Below are 23,926 nucleotides of genomic sequence, written 5' to 3' on the forward strand. Positions count from 1 at the left end.
ACACACTTACAATAAACAAAACTTTTATTGTAAGAGCTCACCAAGAGCTAAGTCGAAAGACAACTAGCACATGAAGATAAAATATTGACAGAAATACCAAAATAAAGAACTTGAGCCAGAAGTTTGGCCTAGTGGTAGAGTGCTTGCCTAGCATGCACGAAGACCCAGGTTTGATTCCCCAGTACCACATACATAGAAAAAAGCCACAAGTGGTGCTGAGGCTCAAGTGGTAAAAGTACTAGCCTTGAGAAAGTCCAAGGACAGTGCTCAGGCCCTGAGTTCAAGCCTAGGACTGGCAAAAAAGAACTAAAATCTGTCATGTGTTGGGTGATTTTTTTAATTGAAAGAAGAAAAAAATGACCAAACTATTTTTAAATGGATGAAAGATTTGAACATGATTCACCAAGGAGAAAAAGACGTGGTGGCCTTTAAACATTTAGGAGAGTGTTCGTCTTCACTCATGTAATAGAATTGCAAAACAGAATAACACGGAACTAACATTTCTTGCTGGGTAAAACCATAGTGAAGGTTTAATGGGAGAAGCACTTCCATTTGTTGCTGGTGGGGGTGCGTGTTTGGCAGTCCCCTGGAGGAAAATCCTGCACCATCTAACAGATACAAATGCATATGATCCCCATCAACACAAGCTCACTTCTGGAAATTGGCTTGGAAGATCAAATTTATAAAAAGCATATGCACAAGTTTACTGAAGTATTATTTTATTCAAATTCCCACAAATGTCCAAAAATCAGTTTGATGATTAAACTATGGCTTTCTAGATAGGCTGATTTTTTTTTTCCTAGGTAATCCTGGGGCTTAAATTCAGGGCCTGGGCACTGTGGCTAAGTTTCTTTGGCTCAAGGCTAACACTCTACCACTTCTGCCACAATGTCACTTCTGGCCTTTTCTGAGTCATTTATTGGAGACAAGAATCTCAGAGGCTGGCTTTGAACCACAATCCTCAGATCTCAGCCTCCTGAGCAGCCAGGATTACAGGTGTGAGCCACTGCGCCCAGGTTAATTTGTTTTTTTAGATCATCTCATGCTAATGGCAACCGTGAGCCACCCACCTCTGCTTTTCTAGTGGTTGAGATTACAGACATATGGCACCATACCCAGACCCCAACTTATATTTCTATGCACATCAGTTTTTTATATTTCTATTAACATCAGCTTCCTTGAACCCCCACATACAAACCCTCAAAATTTCATTTTCAATATTTATATTATTTTAAAGTCAAGAGTTCCGTGGTGTCAAATGTCTTCATCCTTAATATATGATCATGAGGCGTTGTGATGGACGTATGAAAGCAGAGCGCATTCCTCTTCACTCTGGAATGCTCCCTCTGAAAAGGCAGAGGGGCAGGGCATCCCCTCCCAAGCTCGCCTAGGACACGGCATGGACTCACTGCAGGCCCAGTACTGGGACTGGACTGACTGGCCAGCAGAGAAGAGTTAGGCCTCCACCAGCTGCTGCAGCAATGACAGTGTCCCATACAGAGCAGACAGGGGCATCTTGGCATCCAGGACCCAGGTTGAATTAGGGCTATTCTGCTCCATCTTCAGGCCACACTCCTCCAGCAGGCCATAGGTGATGGCCACACCCTCACCCTGGAGCTTGGCAAGGAGCTCAGATGGGAGCCTGAAGGGGATGCACCAGGGATATCGGAAGTTTGGCTCTAAGATGCTCCTCACCTGGAAGAAGGAGGAGGAGAAGAAGGAGGAGGAGGAGGAAGAGGAAGAGGAGGAGGAGGAAGAGGAGGAGGAGGAGGAGGAGGAGGAGGAAGAGGAAGGGAGGAGGAGGAGGAGGAGGGGAGGAGGAGGAGGAGAAGGAGGAGGAGGAGGAGGAGGAGGAGGAGGAGGAGGAAGAGGAGGAGGAGGAGGAGGAGGAGGAGTAAGAGTAGGAGGAGTAAGAGAAGGAGGAGGGGGGAAGAGAAGAGGAAGGAGAATGAGAAGAAGAAGAGGAGGAGGAGGAGGAGAATGATCAAGACCAGCCTTTGTAAGAGGGAAGGAACATTCTATCCCACTTGTCAGAGCCCACATGGGGTAATGGAAAGACCCAAGAACTTTAGGGCCAAGCTTTGGTGTGATCAGATAACTCTCATTGGTTCCTCAGCTACAGAACTGAAATCATAAAGCTAACTTGCACGACAGTAATACTTGGATATCTATCTACATAAGTACACGTGCATGTCTGGCATAAATCAGTAACCTATGTATTTATAGGTATAGGTAGATGATAGATTCATATAGATAGATAGGTCCATTAGCAAATGGTAACAACAGTAAAAACATAATATATGTGCAATATATAATATAGAGTAATATATAATGTATATAATATATGGAGTGTATAGGATATATAGAATATATTCGATACATCCTATGTAGAATAAATACTATATACTATAGGCTATACATCTATGTATGTTTGTGTAGCTTCCAAAGACCTGCGTTCCTATACAGCTGTTTTCCAGATGTTAGGGTCTCCTGCAAGGGTGGCCATGAAAGTAGAGATTCTCCGACATGGGCTCGTTCCTAGCAGGCTGCTCACCTGAGGGAGGAGCTGCTGGGAGTTCCACTGATCCTCCCTCCCTCCCTCCCTCCCTCCTTCCCAGGGAAGCCAACCTCATCTCCTTTCTTGAGCGTCATTCTTCTCATCCCTGGCTCCCTGCTCTCCCCCTACACTGACCGGGATTGCTCACCAGCTCCTGCTGCTGCCGCAGAATCCCCTTCTCCACAGACTGGGCCAGCAGATCAAGTTGGGTGTCACTCAGCACTGGAAGGAGGACGTGTGGGAAAGGAGAAGGACTGAGACCCATTGAAAGGAGAGCTCTTGAGTAGGGGAATAAGTCCCCTACAAGTCCCCTAGCCAATCTATCTGCCTGGGCAAGTCCTCTGTCTGCTCTTGAAACGTTAAATAACATTATCTGTCTCTGAGGATGTGTCTATGAATGGTGGAGGCTAGAATCATCTATCTCCAAGACCTGGTGTAAGATCAAAGGATGCCTACTTTCCAGACTTCACCTGGAGTCATCACACTGACCCTGACTTAGGAGAGAAGGATGATGGGAAGAGGAGGGGGGAGGAGGAAGAGGAGGAGGAGGAGGAGGAGGAGGAGGAGGAGGAGGAGGAGGAGGAGGAGAGGATTGAAAGACTTTGGAGAAGTGGCATCTAACACATCCCTAACAGGGGCTTTAAGGACCAAGCAAGGTCCCTCCCACTCTTACCCATGAGGGCTTGAAGAAGATAAAGAATGAGGCTCTGCGGCCTCACCCAGGAAGGTTCTGAGCTCTGTTGAAGCGCCTCTATGATGACTCCTCCAGGACCATCCAGATGACCCAAGCTATCCAATTCCAGCTACAGGAAACAGGTGTTTGTGTTAATAAGAATAGTAATGCCATCGTGCTCATGTGATTTACCCGTGTGTCTGACAGCGATAACCAATGGGCAGACGAAAGATTCTCTACCTTCCCCAGGAATCCCAAACAGCCTCAGAAAGTGAGCTCGAGGGTCCTCCCTCCCCACCCCCAGGCATCTTGGAAAGTCCATCTCCTAAACACCCCTCAGAACCCAATCAGCATTCGATAGCTGTGGGGCTCTCACCATATCCAACAAAGCCTTCAGAGCCCCTCTGTCCCTGAGCATGGACAAGACATTGTGGAATAGGACATCTTGAATATCCTTTGTGAGGACAGCCAGTGCCTCGGCGTTCTCTGAAACTTCCTGCTGGAGGAACTTGAAATCTGCCACAGGGAAGTAGAGACAATTCTTCAATTAGAATATCTTTGAGAGCTGGAGCCCTTTCTCCTCAGGTAAGTCCAACCCTTCCAGCTCAGTCAGCAGTTGACAGAGTACACACTAATGGCTGGCAGGACACTTGATCCCCAAGGAAGGGACTGCTATGGAAAGATGGTGATCCCTGCTCTGAAAGGAAAAGACATCCTGGTTGCTAGAGAAGGAGGCTCAAGTGGCCAGCTGTGCTCAGCTGAGAGTGAGCGGCCACCACAATGGAGCCTGGAAGAGGTGTTTGCGCTATCTCCAGGGCCAGAAGAATGCCTGCTGCTCCTTCCTAAGCCCTCCTAACTGCAGGAATGAGTGCAGCTGGCCAATGCAGGAATCTGGAAGAAGACTTCAGTTTTCCGAGTTGCACAGAAACCTCCATCTTGGATACCTGGCCTTTAGTTTCGCAGCAGAAGCATTGCATTCCCACTTCGCCAACACTCACCTAGCCCGAAGGGTTCCTCTATCCTTCCTAGAAAGAGAACCACAAGTCACGTTTACTTTTGAGACACAGTAGAGAGATCCGTCCCTCTTCTCTCCTGCTGCATTCCCTTCCTGCTCCATCCCCTCCGTCCCTCATCTCTCCCCATCCCGGGGACCCCAGAGCCAAGGAGAGGACAGCCGCAGCCCAGCACGCCAGGCTGCCTGCTCACGTTGTGTGCAGAAACGGACACACTTCAGCAGGCCCACACACTCACCTAGTGGAAGGACGGAATTCATTGTCCGCCCTAGGAAAGAAAAGAAATTAACCAACCAGTGAGTCAGTCCTCAAGAGACTTGGTTTCTTCCCACTCTGCCTCTTTGTCCCTTGACCCCCCCTTCTCTAACAACCTCCACCCTTTACCCAGAAACCAGACCCCAACAAAGCCTTTGGCAAAGGCAATCAGATGAGTTTGGGGTGTGTAAAGTGACCTGAGGGAAGAGGCTGGTTCTACTTGCCAGGCTCCAAAACCATTCACTCAAACCACAGAAGAATCCCAAGTGGAAGGAGAAAGAGAAGTGTTCACTCTCCAGTAACCAGTCCCCCTCCCCTCCTCCCTGCTCCATCTCTTTCCTTCTCACTTTTCTATTTCTCCCTCCTTCACGTTATTGTTTACCTTCTATTACTACTCCAGGCAAGAAATGTCTCCTGAAAGACCACCCCCACACACCACCACCAACAAAACACCACCACCACCACCAACACACTTATCCAAGTGTCTGAGGTTGGTTCAAACTCAGTGGACCGTATCTCAATAACTTCGCCATAGAAGTCCGAGTCATCTGACAGCGGCTCTGTGGAAAGGAACCCACAGAGTCCTGTGCTGCTGAGAATTTGAGGCTTCACAGGGGCTCTTTGCAACATGCCTGGAAGCACAGTACCCATGGCAGGCTCTATAACCAGAGAACAACGCGACCACCACTTGTCATCTTGAAAGGTTTTCTGCTTGGAATCAGCAGAGTTGAGAATGGCTGGAAGGAAAAGAAGAGGTGTTAGGAAAGCTGCAGTTCTGCCTGCTGGAGGGGCCCCATGCCTCCCCCTCAGCATGGGAACCCATCACACCCAACACCCAGGGTGACAGCTGGCTGCTGGGTCCCTTGAATGTGATCCCATGGAGGGAGCTGGGAATCTTGCACTTCAGAGAAGTGCCTTGGGGGAACCATTCATGTCCCCCTATTATTAGAGAATTGCCTTTATCGGGTACAGGAGCTTCCTCTATCCTACCCTGCCTAACCTTTCCTCACTGTTTTGTTTTGTTTTTTTTTTTAATCAAATCTCAACCATGCAATCTTGGAATCTTTCACATTTCATGTACAGAAGTGTGTGCTGAAATCTGAACCTTGGCCTAACAATAGGACTTCGGCTTGTGACTTGTGACAAGAGCCTACAAGAAGACAAGATAGTTTTGACGGTTGGAAAGGATGCTCATTTCAAAGCAGCACCTGCAATCAATTCATATGCTGAACACTAGAGGGCGCCACGTAGGTATCTGTTTAACAACTCGGGCCTATCAAGAAAGTGAACTTGCCTTTGACCAAACAGAACAGAACTGACCCTCATAACGAATCAGAAAGGAAGATAACACTGGCAACTGTTTAACACTTTGCCATAGCACTGACCAGTGACTATAGCGAGACTTAAAGCGTCAGCATTCTCCTGTGTAACATGAAGTTCATATGAGAAATGGAGCTTAAGTCTTCACCTTGGCCTCCCTGGCCAGAGAGCAAGCTCAAGTCTGTACTTTATGACTCTCTCTCACCCACTTTCTCTGCCATATTCCCCCAAGCATCTTTCAACTGTGTCCTCACTTCCTCTCCTCTCACCCACACCTAGCCATTGCACAGTGATCCTGCAGAGAATTCAACTGAACTCAACCACCGGTGACCAGGGCCTTAATTCTCTCTGAATGCTATACCTGTCATCAGATTATTTTTTTTTCATTATTTTCCTGAAGTACAAATACTTGGGCATTCGCCAAGATCTTTAAGATCACTGGCATCTCCAGGCACCCTCCGCTGGCCTCTCCCTGATCTCTTTCCTGCTTCCACCCATGGCCTCAATAGAGAAATGCTTGACATGATCTTCCTCCGGGAGCCAGACTAGAAAGTCCCACCTCATTCCGCCCATTGTCAGTGACTCCTTGACCCTCCCTTACCCAGATTCACAGTGAGGTATTGTATTGAGGAGAGGACATGTTCCAGCCTCCGCTGACACTGCTGCCCCCTAGCTGGGAAGCAGCAGGCAAAAGGAGACGCCCGAGACCCCGAGCACTCACATCACACCCAGGTCTAAGACTGACACGTGGATCTGCCTGCATGGGGCCTACACTCAAGGGGTGTGTGTGTGTGTGTGTGTGTGTGTGTGTGTGTGTGTGTGTGTGTGTGTCACACACACACACATTGAGGTCAACAAAGAAGGGAGAGATGTGGATAAAATCCTATAGTATGGCTGGTGGCTCACACCTGTAATCCTAGCAACGCAGGGGTCTGAGTCTGAGATCCGAGGATCATGGTTGGATGGTTGGAAAGCCAGCCCAGGCAGAAAAGTCTGTGAGACTCCTAACCATGAAAACAAAGCTAAAAGTGGAGCTGGCGTTCAAGTGGTAGAGGTCTAGCCTTGAGGGGAAAAAAAAGCCAAAGATACTTCCCAGGCCATGAGTTCAAGCCCCAGTATCAGTGCACAAGCACAAAGAAAGACGCACACACACACACACACACACACACACACAATCCTATATGTTACTGTTGGTGTCACTTATGTCTGTGACCTTAATGAGGGTTTGTGGGCCACCCAGGGCCCAGTATAGCCTCTTGTTTGTCTGCTGAGAGAGGACTGTGCATGTCTAGAGATAGCTAGGACTAGGGCAGAACTTGGCTCATTGCTCAGGAATCTCCAAGTTGGGTACCACAACAACCAGTCAGGGACCCCTGGCAACATTTCAGCGAGGGAGGCCTGGCTTAGCTGGCTGTGGGCAGCGGGCAGTGAGTGTGTGCTGACAGTGAGAAGTACTGCCCATCCTCCTCCCTGGAAAGAGGAGACAGTGGGATGGCGGGCTGATGGGCTTCTCCCCTCGTGATTCTCTTCCCAGCAGAAGCAGACCCCATCTGCCTCCCTCCACCCCTGCTCACCGCAGCCTTCCTCTGTGATCACTAGCTGCTGCTTCTTATAAGCTATCACTGTGCCTCTTGGGAGAGTCAGTTTAGTTTCTCTCTCCTTGCGACCCTCACCTTGGCTTCGAACATGGGAAGAGAAAAGATGTCTCCAGGTTTGTAGTTCTTCATCATAACACTATTGCAAATTCTGTTTACTTTTATTGTTTAAATGTTTCAAATTGTTATTATCATGGTGATGTACAGAGGGATGTTTACTTTTAATCAAAAAATACATGTAGAGTAGACAGAATGTACAGCGTGGGAAAAGTACACCATAGTGACAATACTGCTTCTGTCTCACTGAAATCATGGCCTGATTAGGTCCCGAGAACCCTGGGAAGTGAGAGGGGGCTGGCTGGACTGGCTGCTTTCTTGGTGTCTTCACTCCATACCTTGCCAATAGTGTTCCAGGGAATGGACAGTTTCCCAGAAGTATTCAAACTATCCACATGTCGCAGCACAGGTTGGTTGGTCAGCTCCACAGTCTCTGTCACCACATACAGGTTGTCCCCTCTCCTTCGGCAATCCTTCAGAAATGATGGCTCTGGATCCCGAAGTTTGCTGAGGATGAACACAAGAGGGAAAGGTTAGAATGGAAGAGGGATGCATTTTCAGAAAACCCTGAGCTTCCTTCCTCCTTAAGAAGCAGAAGTGGGGGTTGGAAGCATGGCTCAGTAAGTAAAGCACTAGCCAGTGAGCAAAATCGCAAGGTGTACTAAGTTTAAATCCAGGTCTCAGACCAAAGAAAGAGAGGGTGAGAGAGAATCAGGAGGGGAGAAGTGCCTTTGGATTTTAGGGGGTGAGTTCTCAGAGGCAGGAAGATACTAGATCACTTTGATTACTTTGGTAAGGTGAAAAGAATATATTCTCTGATACACCAGATGGAAATGGTGTTACAGGCGTGAGAGTAATATACCACAGGGCTGAGACATCTGTATTTTGCTAGTTCATTTTGTTAGGGGGTAGTTTGTAGAGTCCACACCTTTGGGCCATCTCAGACAAAAGGTTACAAGCAAGATTGCCCCAAAAGCTGAGAACACACCTTACAAGATCCTATTTTCAAAGTCTGAACGTGTCCAGGGATAAAACTGAGGTAGTTAGGGTAGAATGTGGCTCACACCTGTAATTCTAACTCTTCTCAAGAGAGGAGAGAGCCAAAGGATTGTGGTTTGAAACCAACCCTAGGCACAAAACTTGAGAGATTCAATCTCCAAAATACCCAGTTACAAATAGGGCTAGAGGTGTGACTCAAGTGGTAGGGTAGCAGCCAAACAATCAAGCCAAGCAAGCTCAAGGCTGAGAGTGCAAACCCTCATACACTGCTATCAGCAAGAAAGCAAGATGAAGGAGGGAGGGGGAGGGGAGAGGGAGGGAAAAAGAAGAGAAGGAAGGAGAGAGGGGGGAGAGGGAAAGATGGAGAGGAAAAGGGAGAGGGAGAGCTGGGGAGAAGAAGAAAGAGAAAGAAAAAGAGAGAAAAGGAAGGAAGGAAGGAAGGAAGGAAGGAAGGAAGGGAGGGAGGGAGGGAGGGAGGGAGGGAGGGAGGGAGGAAGGAAGGAAGGAAGGAAGGAAGGGAGGAAGGGTCAGTGCAGGACATAACAAATTAAAGATGTCAGGTGCTGGCTACTCAGGAGACTGAGATCTGAGGACCACAGTTCAAAGCCAGCCCTGGCATGAAAATCCATGAGATTCTTATCTCCAATTAACCACTGGAAGTGGTGCTGTGGCTCAAGGGGTAGAGCACTAGCCTTGAGCTGAAGAGCTCAGGCACAGCGCCCAGGCCCAGAGTTCAAGCGACCGAAAAATAAAAATGTAGAAATCATGAAAAATGAATCATGAAATCTTTCAAATAAAGAGCTCAATAACTCAAATGAAGAAAACGAAATCGAAAGCTTAAATAATAGAACACAAGTAAAAACAGAGTATGGTGACTGAAGATAAATCAGAATTAGACCAATCAGCCCCAGCACTTTAAAAAGCACCGAGAAAATTCAAATGGAATTTGAATGGTATGTCCTCTAGGACATACCATTGAAAGACCAAAAGGGGAGTTTGGCCTAGTGGTAGAGTGCTTGCCTAGCATGCATGAAGACCAGAGTTTGACTCCTTGCTACCACATACATAGAAAAAGCCAGAAGTGGTGCTGAGGCTCAAGTGGAAGAGCACTAGCCTTGAGAAAACCCAAGCACCGTGCCCAGGCCCTGAGTTCAAGCCCTAGGACTGGCAAAAAAGTGACCAAACATACAAATTATGGGCATAGAAAGTAAAGACACAGATCACCTGTTTAAAAAAAAATAGCAGAGAAATTTCTCAATGAAAAAGATAGGATACGTAGATAGGAGATTTTCAGAACTCCAATAAGGGAGATCAGACACAGTATAATTTAAACTTAAAAGTACTGAAAAAAGAAAGATTACAAGCTGCAAAAGAGTGCAATGGCTCATTTATAATGGCAATGCATCAGCAGGATTTCTCAGCATAAGCTTTCACTGCATGGAGGCGTGGGATAATAGATTCTAAGATCTGAAAGAAAAAATATTGTCATTTTATATCAATGTATCTAGCAAAATTATTCTTCATAATTGAAGGAGAACCAAAAACCTTCCACAATTAACAACTGGGCTGGGAGTTTGGCTGAGTGGCAGAGTGCTTGCCTAGCATTCACGAAGACCTCGGTACCACATACATAGAAAAAACCAGAAGTGGTGCTGTGGCTCAACTGGTAGAGCTCTATCCTTGAGAAAGCCAAAGGACAGTGCACAGGCTCTGAGTTCAAGCCCCAAGACTGCCAAAAAAAAAAAAAAGCAAGACCCGATCATTTATCACCAGAGTGTTTAGGATATCTGTATTTTGCTAATTTACACTCATTTGATTAAAGGGTATTTTATAGATTCCAAGCCTTTGGATGTCTCAGACAAATGGTTACAAGCAATATGTAGTGAAGTGAAAGACTTTTAGACTATGGTCTCACCAATACATAGCTCATCTGGAAAGAGAAAAAGGTATCAACAAAGAAACTTCAAAATTAATGACATTGTAAACCAAATGGACTTAACAATAGCTACAGAACATTTAATCCACTGACTTCACGATAAATATTCTTCTCAGAAGGCCATGGAGCTTTCAAAATAGATTGTGTTTAGCTAATCTTAGAAAATACTTAGAAAGCGCAGGCCACCAGCAGCTCACTCCTATAATCCTAGCTACTCAGAGGCTGAGATCTGAGGATCCTGGTTCAAAGCCAGCCCGGGCACAAAAGTTCATGAGACACTTATCTCCAATTAACCACCAGAAAACCAGAAGTGGTGCTGTAGCTTAAGTGGTAGAACAGTAGCCTTGACCTGAAGAGCTCAAGGATAGTGCCCAGCTCCAGAGTTCAAGCCCCATAACTGACAAGAAAGAAAGAAAGAAAGAAAGAAAGAAAGAAAGAAAGAAAGAAAGAAAGAAAAAGAAAAGAAAGAAAACTAAAGTAATCCCCAAGCTAAAGTAATCTTGGACCATAGTAGAATGTTTAATTCTATTGGCATCAAAAGATACCACACACACACAAAAATTCAAACACATGGGGACTGAACAATATGTTGTTAAATGGTCAGTGAGTCACTGAACTTTTTGAACCCAAGGATCCTAATGAAAATGAAAGCACAACCTACAAAATGAACTGGGTATAACAAAGGAACAGTCATTAAAAATTTTTCGTAATAAAAAAACATTAAAAAAGAGGAACACTCATGAGTATAAGGGCATAACCAAAAAGCAGAGGGATCTCCTGTAGAACATGAACGCACCTCAAGCCCCTATCAAACAAAATCAAGTCAAGTACCAAACTGGCAAAATCAAAAATAATAGTGAAGATGAGGGTAGATATTAAATAATCTGAGGCTTTCAAAAACTATACCAAAAAATCATACAAACAAAAAGTGGTTTCTTTATGAAAAATAAACAAAATTCTTAAACCTAAATGAAAGGAAAGAAGGAAGGAAGGAGGGAAAGAGGGAAGAAAGGAAGGAAGGAAGGAAGGAAGGAAGGAAGGAAGGAAGGAAGGAAGGAAGGAAGGAAGGAAGGAAGGAAAGGGAAGGGAAGGGAAGGGAAGGGAAGGGAAGGAGGGAGGATCCACAATAAATCAGTAAATTCCAATGAAATCCAAAAGAATAGGGGGGTTTGAATACCCTGCGCGCAAAACCTGAAAGGGCATACAAGATGCTATGAGAGTAAAACCAAGATGCAATGGAGACCCAAAGAAGCAAGAGATGCCAGAAATAAGAAAAATATACCCAGTGAAGGCTAAAGACCATGAGAGTGATCCCAAGAGAGGATTGTGGGCTGAAGCTAGCAAGGCTGTGGAAGCCCTCTCAAGCTCGCATGACACCAAAATGTGCCCAGGATACCAATCAGAGAGCTACAAGATTTAACGATTGCCATCCTGAATTTCAATCTTGATTCGTTTTGCTTCTTTGATATTTCCTATTCCTCCTTTTTGAAAGGGGAATATGCACCCTTGCCCACCATTGTTGGAAATATGTAACTTGACTTGATTTCGACTTTTTAAAAATATACTATTGGGGGGCCGGGAGTTTGGCCTAGTGGTTAAAGTGCTTGCCTAGCATGCATGAAGACCCGGGTTCGATTCCTTGGTACCACATACATAGAAAAAAGCCAGAAGTGGTGCTGAGGCTCAAGTGGTAGAGAAAGTCCGAGGACAGTGCTCAGGCCCTGAGCTTAAGCCCAAGACTGGCAAAAAAAAAAAAAAAAAAAAAAAAAAAAAAAACATATATATATATATATATATATATATATATATATATATATATATATACCTACTATTGGGCATTGGATTCCTGTCGTTGTGCTTAGTAGGCATGCATCTTTAAATACCAGAGGACATCTAGGGTGTCATTGCTTTTGTGTGGACCCAGAAGCAAATCTGCTACAAGTATTTTGTTTGTTTCTTTTTGTCTACAAGAGTACCTCTTGGACTCCAAGGCCTGATTCTTTACTCTCCTGTGGCCTTACCTGTTTTGAAGGGTCTGCAGGTTTTTTAGTGGAATCTTAGCAAACTGATACTCAAGAGTGGATTCGTGCATTTGAGTGACCTCCCCTGACACACCTATTTCCAGCCCAGCATCAACTTCTGCACCCATCTTCCAAGCCTGGACCACAGTGTCAATGAAGGGAAGGGGTCCTTCCACAACAGATTCTGGAAAAAGACAGGATAACCAGAGAGTTACCCAAGAATTTACTGTGTGATTGCAGATGTAGAGCATGGGAGGAAAATAACAAGAGCAATTTCCTTCTAAATATATTACTTATTTAAACCCCTCAATCAAGAAGCAACCTGAAGGGGTTGGGCACATGGCCTCCCAGGGAGTGATTGCCTCGCATGCATGAAGCCCTGGGTTCGATTCCCTACTACCACATATTCAGAAAAAGCTGGAAGTGGTGCTGTGGCTCAAATGGTAGAGTGCTGTCCTTGAGAAAGGATAGTGCCCAGGCCCTGAGATCAAGACCCAGGACCAGCAAAAAAAAAAAAAAAAAGACATAAAAACCTTCCCTACGGTCCCACCATACCACTTCTGGGCATCTACCCTGAACATCATAACCCAAGATATGATAAGGACACCTGCTCAACTATGTTTATCTCTGCACTATTCACAATAGCCAGGTGATGGAAACAATCCAGATGCTCTACTGCAGATGAATGGATACAGAAAATGTTATATATATATATATATATATATATATATATATATATATATATATACACACACACACACAATGGAATTCTACATAGCCAACAGACAAGATAAAATAATGGCATTTTCAGGGAAGTGGATGAATCTAGAGCGAATCATGTTGAATGAGACAAGTCAAGACCAAAGGAGGAAAAGGCTCATGGTATCCTTAATATGTGGCTTTTAGATCCAAACAGTGCAAGAGTGAGGACTCAGTATTTGCATACCCAATGATATGGACATGGCACTGGAAATATAAACACAACTACATAGACCTAAAAACTTATGATTCTATAGACATAATGTTTTTTTCATATATTTTTACTGTAATTAATAGAAGGGTTACATTATATTTGCCAGATAGAAGGTGCATTAATTCACATACATTGATACCCTTTCTCATGTGTTGGTCCCCATTTCCCTCCCCCCCCACCCTCACTCCTCATCTTGTTGACATAATGTTTTATTATATAGATTAATATGTATCTATGATATACAAACCCTCAGCCTAATTTTGATTATGTTCTAAAATCTAAGTGCCAGTGATTGTATATAGAGATTCCCTTCTTGAATACTTGCTGGTTAGACATGACATTTGAAATATGATGTAAAAATTAATGTTAATAAATTCTTTAATTAAAAAAAAACTAATCACAGAGGACCCGAGGACGGACATCACTACAACTTCTTAAGAGCCCCTGGAGTCTCCCTGAGTCTCCTCTGGCAGCTACCAAAAGCCCCTTCATCACCCCCATTTAGCAGGAAGGGTTTCCAGGTCTTGCGGCTCACTCTCCTGAGTGGCCTTTACTTTCTCTTTATTAAAGCTTTCAAGTTGTGGGAAGAAAAAAGAAGCTAACTGGAGTTAGCTCCAATTTTCTTCATATCAAGTGACATTCCTCCTTGCTTTTTATTTTCTTCTCTGTTGTTCTGCTTTGCCGAAATTAATTGTTTCTGGCTTTGGGGGTGGTGAGGAACTAATCAATTAATGATCAAAGAGTAAATTGCACAGAAGGCAAATGCTTCGATCCTTCCATGTGTTTTCGTAGCCCCAAGAAATGGTGATGTTACTGTACAATACTCGACCCGCCGAGTCATTTATCCAGGTGTAGGGATCCAACCCCAGAAAGCCGTTCACTGGGGCAGAGAATTTGAGGATTTGGATTGTCAAGTCGATCTGGGCTATTATTCTAGTTCTGTCAGAACCAATGTAACTTTAAATGAATTGATTTTGTAAATCTCAATTTCTCGTGTGAGTAAAACAGAGGATCCTGTAATTCTTCTGTGACCACATGAAAACCTACATCCAGAACATGAGAAAACTGTTCATTCCTTGCCCCCTGCATTTAAGCTCCGTGAGTTCTGTCTGTCTGTGCATCTAGGAGATCCTTAGCTGCTGAACACCTTCTGGTGAAGAGGCTTAATATTAATACCTTGTGTCCTTTGCCCATGATGGATAGAACGTACCTGGGACAGGAGAGCCTGCATCCAGGATGTCCATGAGGGAAAATCCAATTGGATCATCATTGGGTTTCTCCCAAAACCTGGACTTAGAATTCTTCCGCAATATATTTAACTGGCAGAATTTTTTGGCATCCATCAAGTATTTGACAGGCCTCAGATCTCTGCCTCCAAGCTGTTTGGCCATTTTAGTACTTAAATGCTCAAATATGGAGGGCATGTTGCCAGATGGAGAAAGAAGAAAGACCAATGTTGAGCTGAGAAGAGAAAATGGTTAACGTTCACTGACCTGTGATGGTTTTCATAAAGCAAAGAATCTGTCTATGAGATGATCAGGTCTTAACTTAGCATCGTAACTAGCTGATATCTCTCAGTTTTGCTATTCTGAAGAACCTCAGAGCTCCTGACAGAAGCACAGCTGAAAATCTCATTGCTCCTGACAGTTCTAACAGAAAAGTCTGAGACCTCATCTAAAGCTTAGGGATTCTCTCAGTGACAAGAAAGGGGAAGGATCGATGCTATCACCAGCTACAAAAATGGAGGGAAGGTCGGGTTTATGTTAAGGGGATATGGGCAGTGGTGGTGGTTGCATGTTTACACATTTTTCAGAGAAGACCTCCCTGAGAAGTGAGGCTGAACAAAGACTTAGAAGCGGTAAATATAAACCATGAGGCTATGTGGAGACCATGATTCCAGGAAGAGGTTTCAGCAAGTTGAGCATGACTAAATAAGTAAGAAAAAAGAGGTAGTTAGCAGTCATGGAGGGCAAGTTAGTACAGGTCCCAGTTGGGGCCTGTCTCATGCATCTGTGGACAGCCTGTGAATTGACAACAAACTATATACAGTAAGGCAGGGAGGACAGAACTAGACAATCTAGTTTGGGTGCTCTCGCAATCATTCAGATAAGAAATGGTTACAGAGTTATCCAGTTCACTGGGCTCAAAGCGCTGGAAGTGGTGAAATCCTGGTCTATGCTGAAGGTAGCTGCACCTACAAAATGGGTGGATTGACTAGGTGGCATGGCTCCAGAAAGTTCTATAAAACAATTCTAGCAAATAACTTACTCAACATCATATAGTAGGTACCGAAACATAAAGCAAAAATAAGATTCTAATTATATCTTTTAGACTAGCCCAAACCCAAAGCACAGAAAACATCAACTGCCAGTGAGAATTTTGGTGGAAGAGCAGAATGTTAGACTATCTTTGAAAGACTGTCTGATGAGTTGTTACAAATCTAAGTTTGCATTTTCCACACAGAGTTAAAAAAAAATGTTTGTGCGCATAAAAATCTTTCTTGGCCAGGAGTGTGAGTATGGCCTAGTGATAGAGTACTTGTCTAGCATGCACAAAGCACTAGGTCCAATTCCTTGGTACCACATACACAGAAAAAGCCAGGAGGAGTGCTGTGGATCAAATGGTAGAGCGATAGCCTTGGGAAAGCTCAAGGACAATGATCAGGCCCTGAGGTCAAGCTCCCCACCCCACCCCCCAAAAAAACATTCACATACACTACTAGAAGTCACGAAATACAAATAAATAAAAGGCACCTAAATCAGAAGGAAGAAATCAAATTATTCCTGAATGCAGATGACATGCTATATAGAGAAAAATTATAGACTTTTTATTTTTTCAATACTGATGTTTGAACATGCTAAAAGAAGCTTTACTACTTGAGCCACATTCCCACTATAAAGCTAGCTGACATATAACTAGGTATACTGCATTGTTTAGAGAAAAAGTCCATGCATGTTCATACAGACTCAATTTTGTTCTGTGCATTTTCAGAATATTCTAGTTAAGTCCATAGCTACAAGACCCTTGGTTATCAAGAGCCCTCAATTCCCCTAATAAACAAAAAAGAGCATTACTGAGAAAGTGACCTAAATAGATTTATGATACAGAATCCCTTAGTGTGAAAAGGATCGAAAGCAACAAACTTCAACTAATTCTGAGGTTATTTATAACAATCTATAAAACCAAGAGGTGATAGCTTTTATGTGGGTCACAAAGAAAATGGATTATCATGTTTCTGGCTTGGTTTTTTTTTTTTTTTGCCAGTCCTGGGACTTGAACTCAGGGCCTGAGCACTGTCCTTGAGCTTTCTCAAGGCTAGCACTCTACCATTTGAGCCATAGCACACTTCTGGCTTTTTTTAACTGTATGTGGTACCAAGGAATCAAATCCAGGTCTTTGTGCATGCTAGGCAAGCACTCTACCACTAGGCCAAACTCCCGACCCCAGTGGTGCCATTTTCTGAAGAAGACTTATTTGCAAAGGAAGACGATGTATTCATGCTTGGAAACACTGATGCTGAGATCAGATGAAACAGTGATACAAATCAACCCTCACAGTGGGAAACTGCCTTGGAGATGGAAATGTTTGAGCTATAGGTAGACAGGTGGAAATTGAGGCTCTGTATGCGGACAAAGTTATGAATTTGAATACTAAATAGGGATAGAAAGATGTAACAGCATTTTGCAGACCCAATTAAAGAAAATCAATCTATTTATTCAGAGCAACTGAGAATGTTTTCCAGCTACATATAATTGAGCTTTTCAACATTTTGAAAATGTTGAGTCTTAATAAGAGACAGAATTTTCAAGATTTATGGAAAAATCCTGATGTGATCATTTTGATTCTGTCTGGTATGTGCTATAAAAGAGGTCATGAGACAACAAAGAATAAGAAAAGAACCACCTCTGGAACAGTACCTAGACAAAGATACATCAAAGATCAATCACTTTGAGTGAGGGTGGGAGTGTGTGAAGGTATGGTTCAAGTAGTATAGTATCTGCTATGAGTGAAAAAGCATGGGACCTGGAATTCAAGTTCTAGTATAGACCCACAAATACACAAAGAGAAAGAAAAGGGGAGACCCTGTCTTTCAGACATACATGCTCTAAAGAATTCCCTATTAAGTCTCTTCAGAAGAAGTTACTAGAGAAGTGTAGATCAAATTATATAGGAAAAAAAGATCTTGGGAATAGTGCTGTGGCTCAAGTGGTAGAGAGCTAGTCTTGAGCTGAAGAGCTCAAAGACAGAGCCCAGGCCTATATATAGTTCAAGCCCCATGATCAACCAATCATATATATCATGTATAGATATATAGATATCTTCTATTCATGTCACAAACCCATTTTGAACCTCTGTGTTCTGGCCTGAAGTAGTTTCTTCTTTACTTTCTACACCCAATTAGCACTTACCAGTGTAATGTGTATTGGTGTGTCCTGTAGCAAAGGCCTCTGTAAGATCTTCAGACTTTCTGATATCACACAGAATTTGGACAAATTCTCACTATGTTTCTCCTCTGTGGAGGTCTGTGACTCAGTTTCCAATGGATATTCTGTTAATGAACAAACAAACAAAGCTTAGGGAAGGCTTCTTCTCTTCTGGAACTGAATTTTGGATCGCAGAACTTTGCTTCTCCCGTGTTTCCCAGCCAAAATCTGTATGACAGACTCAAGTAGCTCTGGATGATGTGTCCGGAAAGTCCTCTCAGAATACAGTAGAGAAGGCCCTTTGAATGCTGTGCCTTTTCTTTTCTTGTAGAAAACCTGCTGGGCAAGTCTCTGACTCATGGATTTGCTCAGAAACCAGCAGGAGAAATAAGCTAAACTAAACATGTTCACAGCAAAAAAAAAAAAAAGGACAGCAAGAAAGGGATCTTCAGGAGGAGAAAGGAAGTGGGGAGGACAGGACAGGTCAGTGCCACTATCCTGGACAGAACTGCTTCAGAACTGCCTACATGCAGAAGGCTGATACAATAGAAACAGTACTTCTTCCACCGGGCACCAGGCGTATAATCCTGGAATGCTCTTTAGTGTAGAGATAATGAAGCTGGGCATGGTGGCTCACACTTACAATCCTAGCTACTCAGCACGAAAGCCCAGAGACAATTATCTCCTGGTAACTACCAAAAAGAGTTGGAAGCTGAGCTATGGTTCAAATGGCGGAGCGCTAGCCTTGTGAAAAAAAAAAAAATGAAGCTCAGGGATAACCTGAGTTCAAACCCTAGGACTGGCATCCAAAAAAGAAGAAAGAAAGAAGGAAAGAAAGAAAGAAAGAAAGAAAGAAAGAAAGAAAGAAAGAAAGAAAGAAAGAAAGAAAGAAAGAAAGAAAGAACTCTACCACTAGGCCAAACTCCCAGCCCTGATTTCACTTTTTTTTCAGTACTAGAATCTGGCCTCCTGCTTGCTAGATTGGTACTGTCACCGCTTTTGATTACTTATTTTGGAGATAGAGTTCTCTGACTTTTCTGAGCAAGTTAGCTTGAAATTTCAGCCCTCCAGATCTCAGCCTCCCAAGCAGCTAGAAATATAGGCATAAACCACCAGAGCTCAGCTTAACAAGTTGTTATTTGCATATGCATGCCGTTCCTCGACAGGAAGAGATAGCCACACGAGTCTCTACAAAGACTCCAAGTCACTGAGGTAGACTGTAAGGACAAAGGCAGGCAGTTTAATTAGGATGGTCGTATAGTAGTCCAGGTGACCATGGGTTGGGCAAGCCACTGCTCTGGAAGCCATGAGGAATGTTCATAGCCTGGTTTATGCTGAAAGTAGAGACATCTACAGAAAGATGGAGTCACATGATGCTCATAGTTTTCACTGTCATTCGGCTCAGGAAAGTACCATGTATATGTTAGGAAACAATTTTGGCATCGGTTCTTTGATTAGGAAATGAGTTGGCAAAAGAAATCAGAGTGGTAGGTGTTCAAGATTAAATTGAGACAAGTTGTGACAAATAAAGGGAATCTTGCGTGGAATTTTCCAAGCATCAATTCAAAGTGTGTCACTGCGTTAATGCTCTTGGTCTCTCCATTATGAAACACCCAAGGCAGTTCTCTCAAGAGAAACCATGTGATTTCGCTCTGTTTGAGAGGTTCACAGTTTCCTACTCACTGGCTTTATTATCTGATCCATGGGGAGCTTCATGTTGGGAATGTGTGGCAGAAAAAACCATTTACATCATCAGTAAGAAGAAAACTGGAGGAAGATACCAGCTTTACCTCCCAAAGGTCATGGGCTTTTGGAAGGCGTTTTGGATCCAAACTGTATCAGTCATTGTGAACCCATTTACTGTACTTGTGATAACAAAATGATTCATTGTAATGGCATGTCTTAACTCTTTCAAGAGGTAATACATGAGTTTTATAATGTCTTGAGCCACAGAACCACTTCCAGCTTTTGTTCCATATCTATGTGGTACTGAGGAATCGAATCCAGGTCTTTGCACGCTAGGCAAGCACTGTACCACTATGCCAAACTCCCAGCCCTGAGCTACATTTTAGAACATAAATTTATTTATGTATTTCTCTAGCAGAGGCCCAGAGGCATTGAGCCTTTGGGCTTCTCCCCTACGAATATTCTGCTTTGGTCACATTGTGTGTGAATGCCTAGAATCCTGTATAATTTATCATGATTCAGTACATGTTAGATCTGGTGTCTGCATAAGAGAGATGAGAGAAAACATGCATTGACTGTCTCTGAGCTTGGCTTACCTCACTTAACATGATTTGTTCTAGGTCCATCCTTTTCCCTGCAAATAACGTAATCTTATTCTTTCTAATGGCTGTGCAAAATTCCTTTATGTACATGTTCCATATTTTTTCAATCCACTCATCTACTGTAGGGTGTCTGGGAGATTTCCGTAACTGGCTATTTTGAATAGTGATCTCCTGGCTTGTGATGTTATGGGTAGCTGCCCAGGAGTGGTATGGGCTGCAATAAAGATCGATATTTAATATTTTAAGGAACCTTCAGACTGCTGTCCAGAGTGGTTCTACTGGTTTACATTCTCACCAACAGTGTAATAGGGTTCTTTCTCCCTGCATCACCACCACCATTTGTTGTTTGTATTCACAATGTTAGCCAGTCTAACTGGGGTGAGATGGAACCTCAGAGTTGTTTTTTTCATTTTCCTTTTCTTTTTTCTTTCCTTTTCTTTTCTCTCTGGTACCGGGGATTGAACCCAATACACTGCACTTGCCAGGCAAATGCTTTGCCACTGAGCTACATCCCAGCCCTCAGGCTTGTTTTGATTTGCATTTTGTCATGTGTTTTCTTTGCTTTTCTTACCTCTTCTTTTGAGAAGTCTTTCCTTAGCTCCCTTGGCCATTTAGTAATCAGTTGATTAGATTTGGGAGGGGTTAGTTTCTTGTGTTCTGCTCAGCCCCTGCCTCCCCCGCAAAAAATGTATAAAAACTACCCCTGGGCTTGGGGCCTCTCAGCGTCACCGGTTTTGGCCATGTATGTGGGAGACCCAAGCTAGAGCTTGCAAAAAAGACTCCTTTGTTTTTACATTGGTGATGGTCTCTGGTGGTCTTAATCTAGAGATAAGTTTGTGTGATGTCAAAGTCCATTTCTCTGGAAATCTGAAAGTCCAAAGTCCTCACACACTGTCTCCACCTAGGAATGATGAATCCAGTAGCTCTTTACTGGAAACCAGATAATGAACACATCCCAAAATCAACTGTAAAACCTGTAAGGACTGCATTGAATCATGGTTAGCACTATCAGCTAGTTCAGCTTCCCCAAGTTTTCCTTCAAATGATTCCTGGGTCTTCCTCTGGATATCAGAGATAACACATGGCCTGGGGAGGGGGGGGAGGTCAACAATAGCTATCACAACTGGATAGACAGCATACTTTGGTTTGGAAGAGCATACAGGATGCTCTCCCAGTTCTGCACCCAAGAAGGCCCTCACAATTGGGAAATATACATCCAAGCATAGCAATGCCTCAGATGGGCACAAAGAACAGATCCGCATCAGTGTACCAACCCTGACCCTGTTTGTGTTATGGCTAATTCAATTACATACTAATTTTACTTGTAAGCTCCATTCTCAGGGCATGCTCATACCATCTCCTACATACAGGAACTCTCTAGGATTTGTCTTCCTCCCTTTTTAGAACATTTAAGACAATTCTTTCCAGATCCCTTCTTATCCATCAGAAGCTATTTTTCTGTTTTCAATTCCTTTCCAAAGGTTTTCTTTACTAACTGTTCTCTCTCTACTTTATTTGACTATATTCCTCATTTACATTTAGCACATCTCATCTCTAGGATTTTCAACTCTGGATGGAGATTTCCCTTCACCCAGGCAGAGGCACCATGATGGATGCAAAAAGCTAGGGGACTTTGAACTAAGTACAAATAGAACGCCCCACCACCAAAGGTTTAGTTCCAGTCCTCTCGGGAAGCAGCTGCGGGGTGGTGGAATCAGGCAACATAGGATGTATAGCAGCAGCCTTGTTTTTCAGTAGCTCCAAAGGAACTTCACACCTCCTGCTCAGTTGCCTGCAAATTCCTGTACAGGCTGGAACTTGGTAAGGGCCAAAATTACATCTAAATAAGGATCTGCTGTCTCTCTCCATGGGCCCAATGGAAATTGCTATAAAGAAACTTACAAGAGCAAGCTGAAATAGCAATTAAGCAATCATTTTGGTAGTCCTAATTTTCCTTCCCCCCCCCTCTTTTGGTTTAGGTTACTGCTGAGAACTCCAATAACAGTTTACACTCAAAATAACAGTTTTTCCCTAATGCAAGAATTGCAATCATCCCTGCGCCAAAGGTCCAGACTTAGTTTCCTTCTTTTTCTAAAATACATTCAATTGAAAAGTAGCATGAAACCAAATCATAAGGAAATAAACCTTTAAACATTCCTTTAAAAACCTTTTTCCCCAATTTAATACATTTTAGGGGGCAGTTTAAGAAATACTAATCAGGGCCAGGAGTTTGGCCTAGTGGTAGAGTGCTTGCCTAACATGAACCAAGACCCAGGTTCGATTCCTCAGTACCAAATACATGGGAAAAAAGACGGAAATGGTGTTGAGGCTCAAGTGATATCGCTCTAGCCTTGAGAAAGTCCACGGACAGTGTTCAGCCCCTGAGCTCAAGCCCAGGACTGGCAAAAAAAAAAAAAAAAGAAAGAAAGAAAGAAAAGAAAAGAAAAGAAAAAAGAACTACTAATCACATCACTCACATTTTACCATCAGCTTTCTAGTGTCAGTTTGCAAGGAAAAAGACAGGACGAACATCTGACCAGGTTTAGATGAACAGCCTTTGTGCCAGCTTCTCTTCTTTCCCCATGCGTGGACCCTCCCTTACAGTCTTTTCCACCATGGGAACACAGAGCTGCACCTTTGCCAGTTCACCTCTCACCCCCAAAGATGGTCACACAGGACTATCCTAAGATTTCTCAGTCCTTTTCTTGGTATTTGATTACCTAAACAGTTTTAAAAGACAGGCAAAGTTTCTGACATTGATAAACAAATTCACATTTAAATTTCTGATACATATCTCCAAATTTTAACTCAAGGAAATAAATTCCAAATTCCCTAATGCCTCTGTGCTAAACAGGATAGAATGTTTACAATGTAAACAACTCTATGCATTACAATACCAGATTTTTTAAAATGCAGATTTCAGAATTTTTAGAAAAATCCTTTTAACCAGTTCCTCTTTAAACCAATGCAATAATCCTTTGAGATATTGGAAACATTCAAACCTAATCATTTTCTTGAAGTTTCGACTTAGATTTACCCAATTGCCTTTGTGTTTCAAGTATAAATTCATCCATTGTTTTACACAGCATGCTGACAATTTAACCTTGAACATGTTCACTCACTCCCATTCACACACACATTCATACTCAAAGATCTTAAAGCATGCAAAATTAATATTAGCCAAACATTTTCTGAAAGTTTTAACGTCAAGAGATTTTTTTTTTTTTGCCAATCTTACTCTTGCTGGTGACAACCAAGTTCTAAAAAAAAAATTTCTAACAAGGCAACTTAGCTGAAATTTATTTTTCCTGATGTCGGACAAATTACCATAATTCTTTTTGCAGATAAAAGCTGGGGGAACTAGGGCTGAAGTCTGCGTCTTGCCACCAACTGTCTCCAGACTGTCACTTCAGCAGATTGTTAGGAAAAAGAAAACTAGACTAGGTCTGCAGCTGCCTTATCTGAGCGTGGCTCACCTCAACTGCAGCTGAGTGGGAGGGGCCATATCAGGCCCGAGACCTACCCCAGGGGGGCCAAAACTTTTACTCCCCAGAAATATTCAAATAGATAACAAAGATGCACACACACACACACACACACACACACACACACACACAACAAAACCACAAGGATCCATATTTAGGACTGATACCAATTTCAAAGACAAAACCGGACAAGAAAAAATATCCAAGGAAAAACATGTAACATGAACAAGACTGAAACTTTTAAGTAACTCCCAAACTTCTGACGACATGCGTGGCCTTAAACTATCAGAGTGACGGAAAGACCATGGGGCCCTAAACTCAGGAGGCGCC

At 43.2% G+C, this 23,926-nt stretch overlaps 1 protein-coding gene across 1 annotated transcript; it reads right to left on the reverse strand.

The window, feature by feature from the left end:
• Positions 1–1,382: 1,382 nt before the first annotated feature.
• On the reverse strand, positions 1,383–18,038 carry Gsdmc (gasdermin C). The gene is made up of 11 exons (XM_090338778.1): positions 17,809–18,038; positions 14,610–14,860; positions 12,427–12,610; positions 7,809–7,977; positions 7,393–7,552; positions 4,972–5,235; positions 4,229–4,255; positions 3,607–3,746; positions 3,231–3,360; positions 2,706–2,779; positions 1,383–1,695 (listed from the first exon to the last, which is right to left on the reverse strand). The coding sequence occupies exons 2-11, from the start codon at positions 14,821–14,823 to the stop codon at positions 1,456–1,458; spliced, it is 1,602 nt and encodes a 533-aa protein (XP_090194904.1). The 5' UTR covers positions 14,824–14,860; positions 17,809–18,038; the 3' UTR covers positions 1,383–1,455.
• Positions 18,039–23,926: the final 5,888 nt, after the last annotated feature.

This window comes from Megascapheus bottae, chromosome 9, assembly GCF_031878675.1.
Source record: "Megascapheus bottae isolate mThoBot1 chromosome 9, mThoBot2.hap1, whole genome shotgun sequence".
NCBI classification, from domain to species: domain Eukaryota; kingdom Metazoa; phylum Chordata; class Mammalia; order Rodentia; family Geomyidae; genus Megascapheus; species Megascapheus bottae.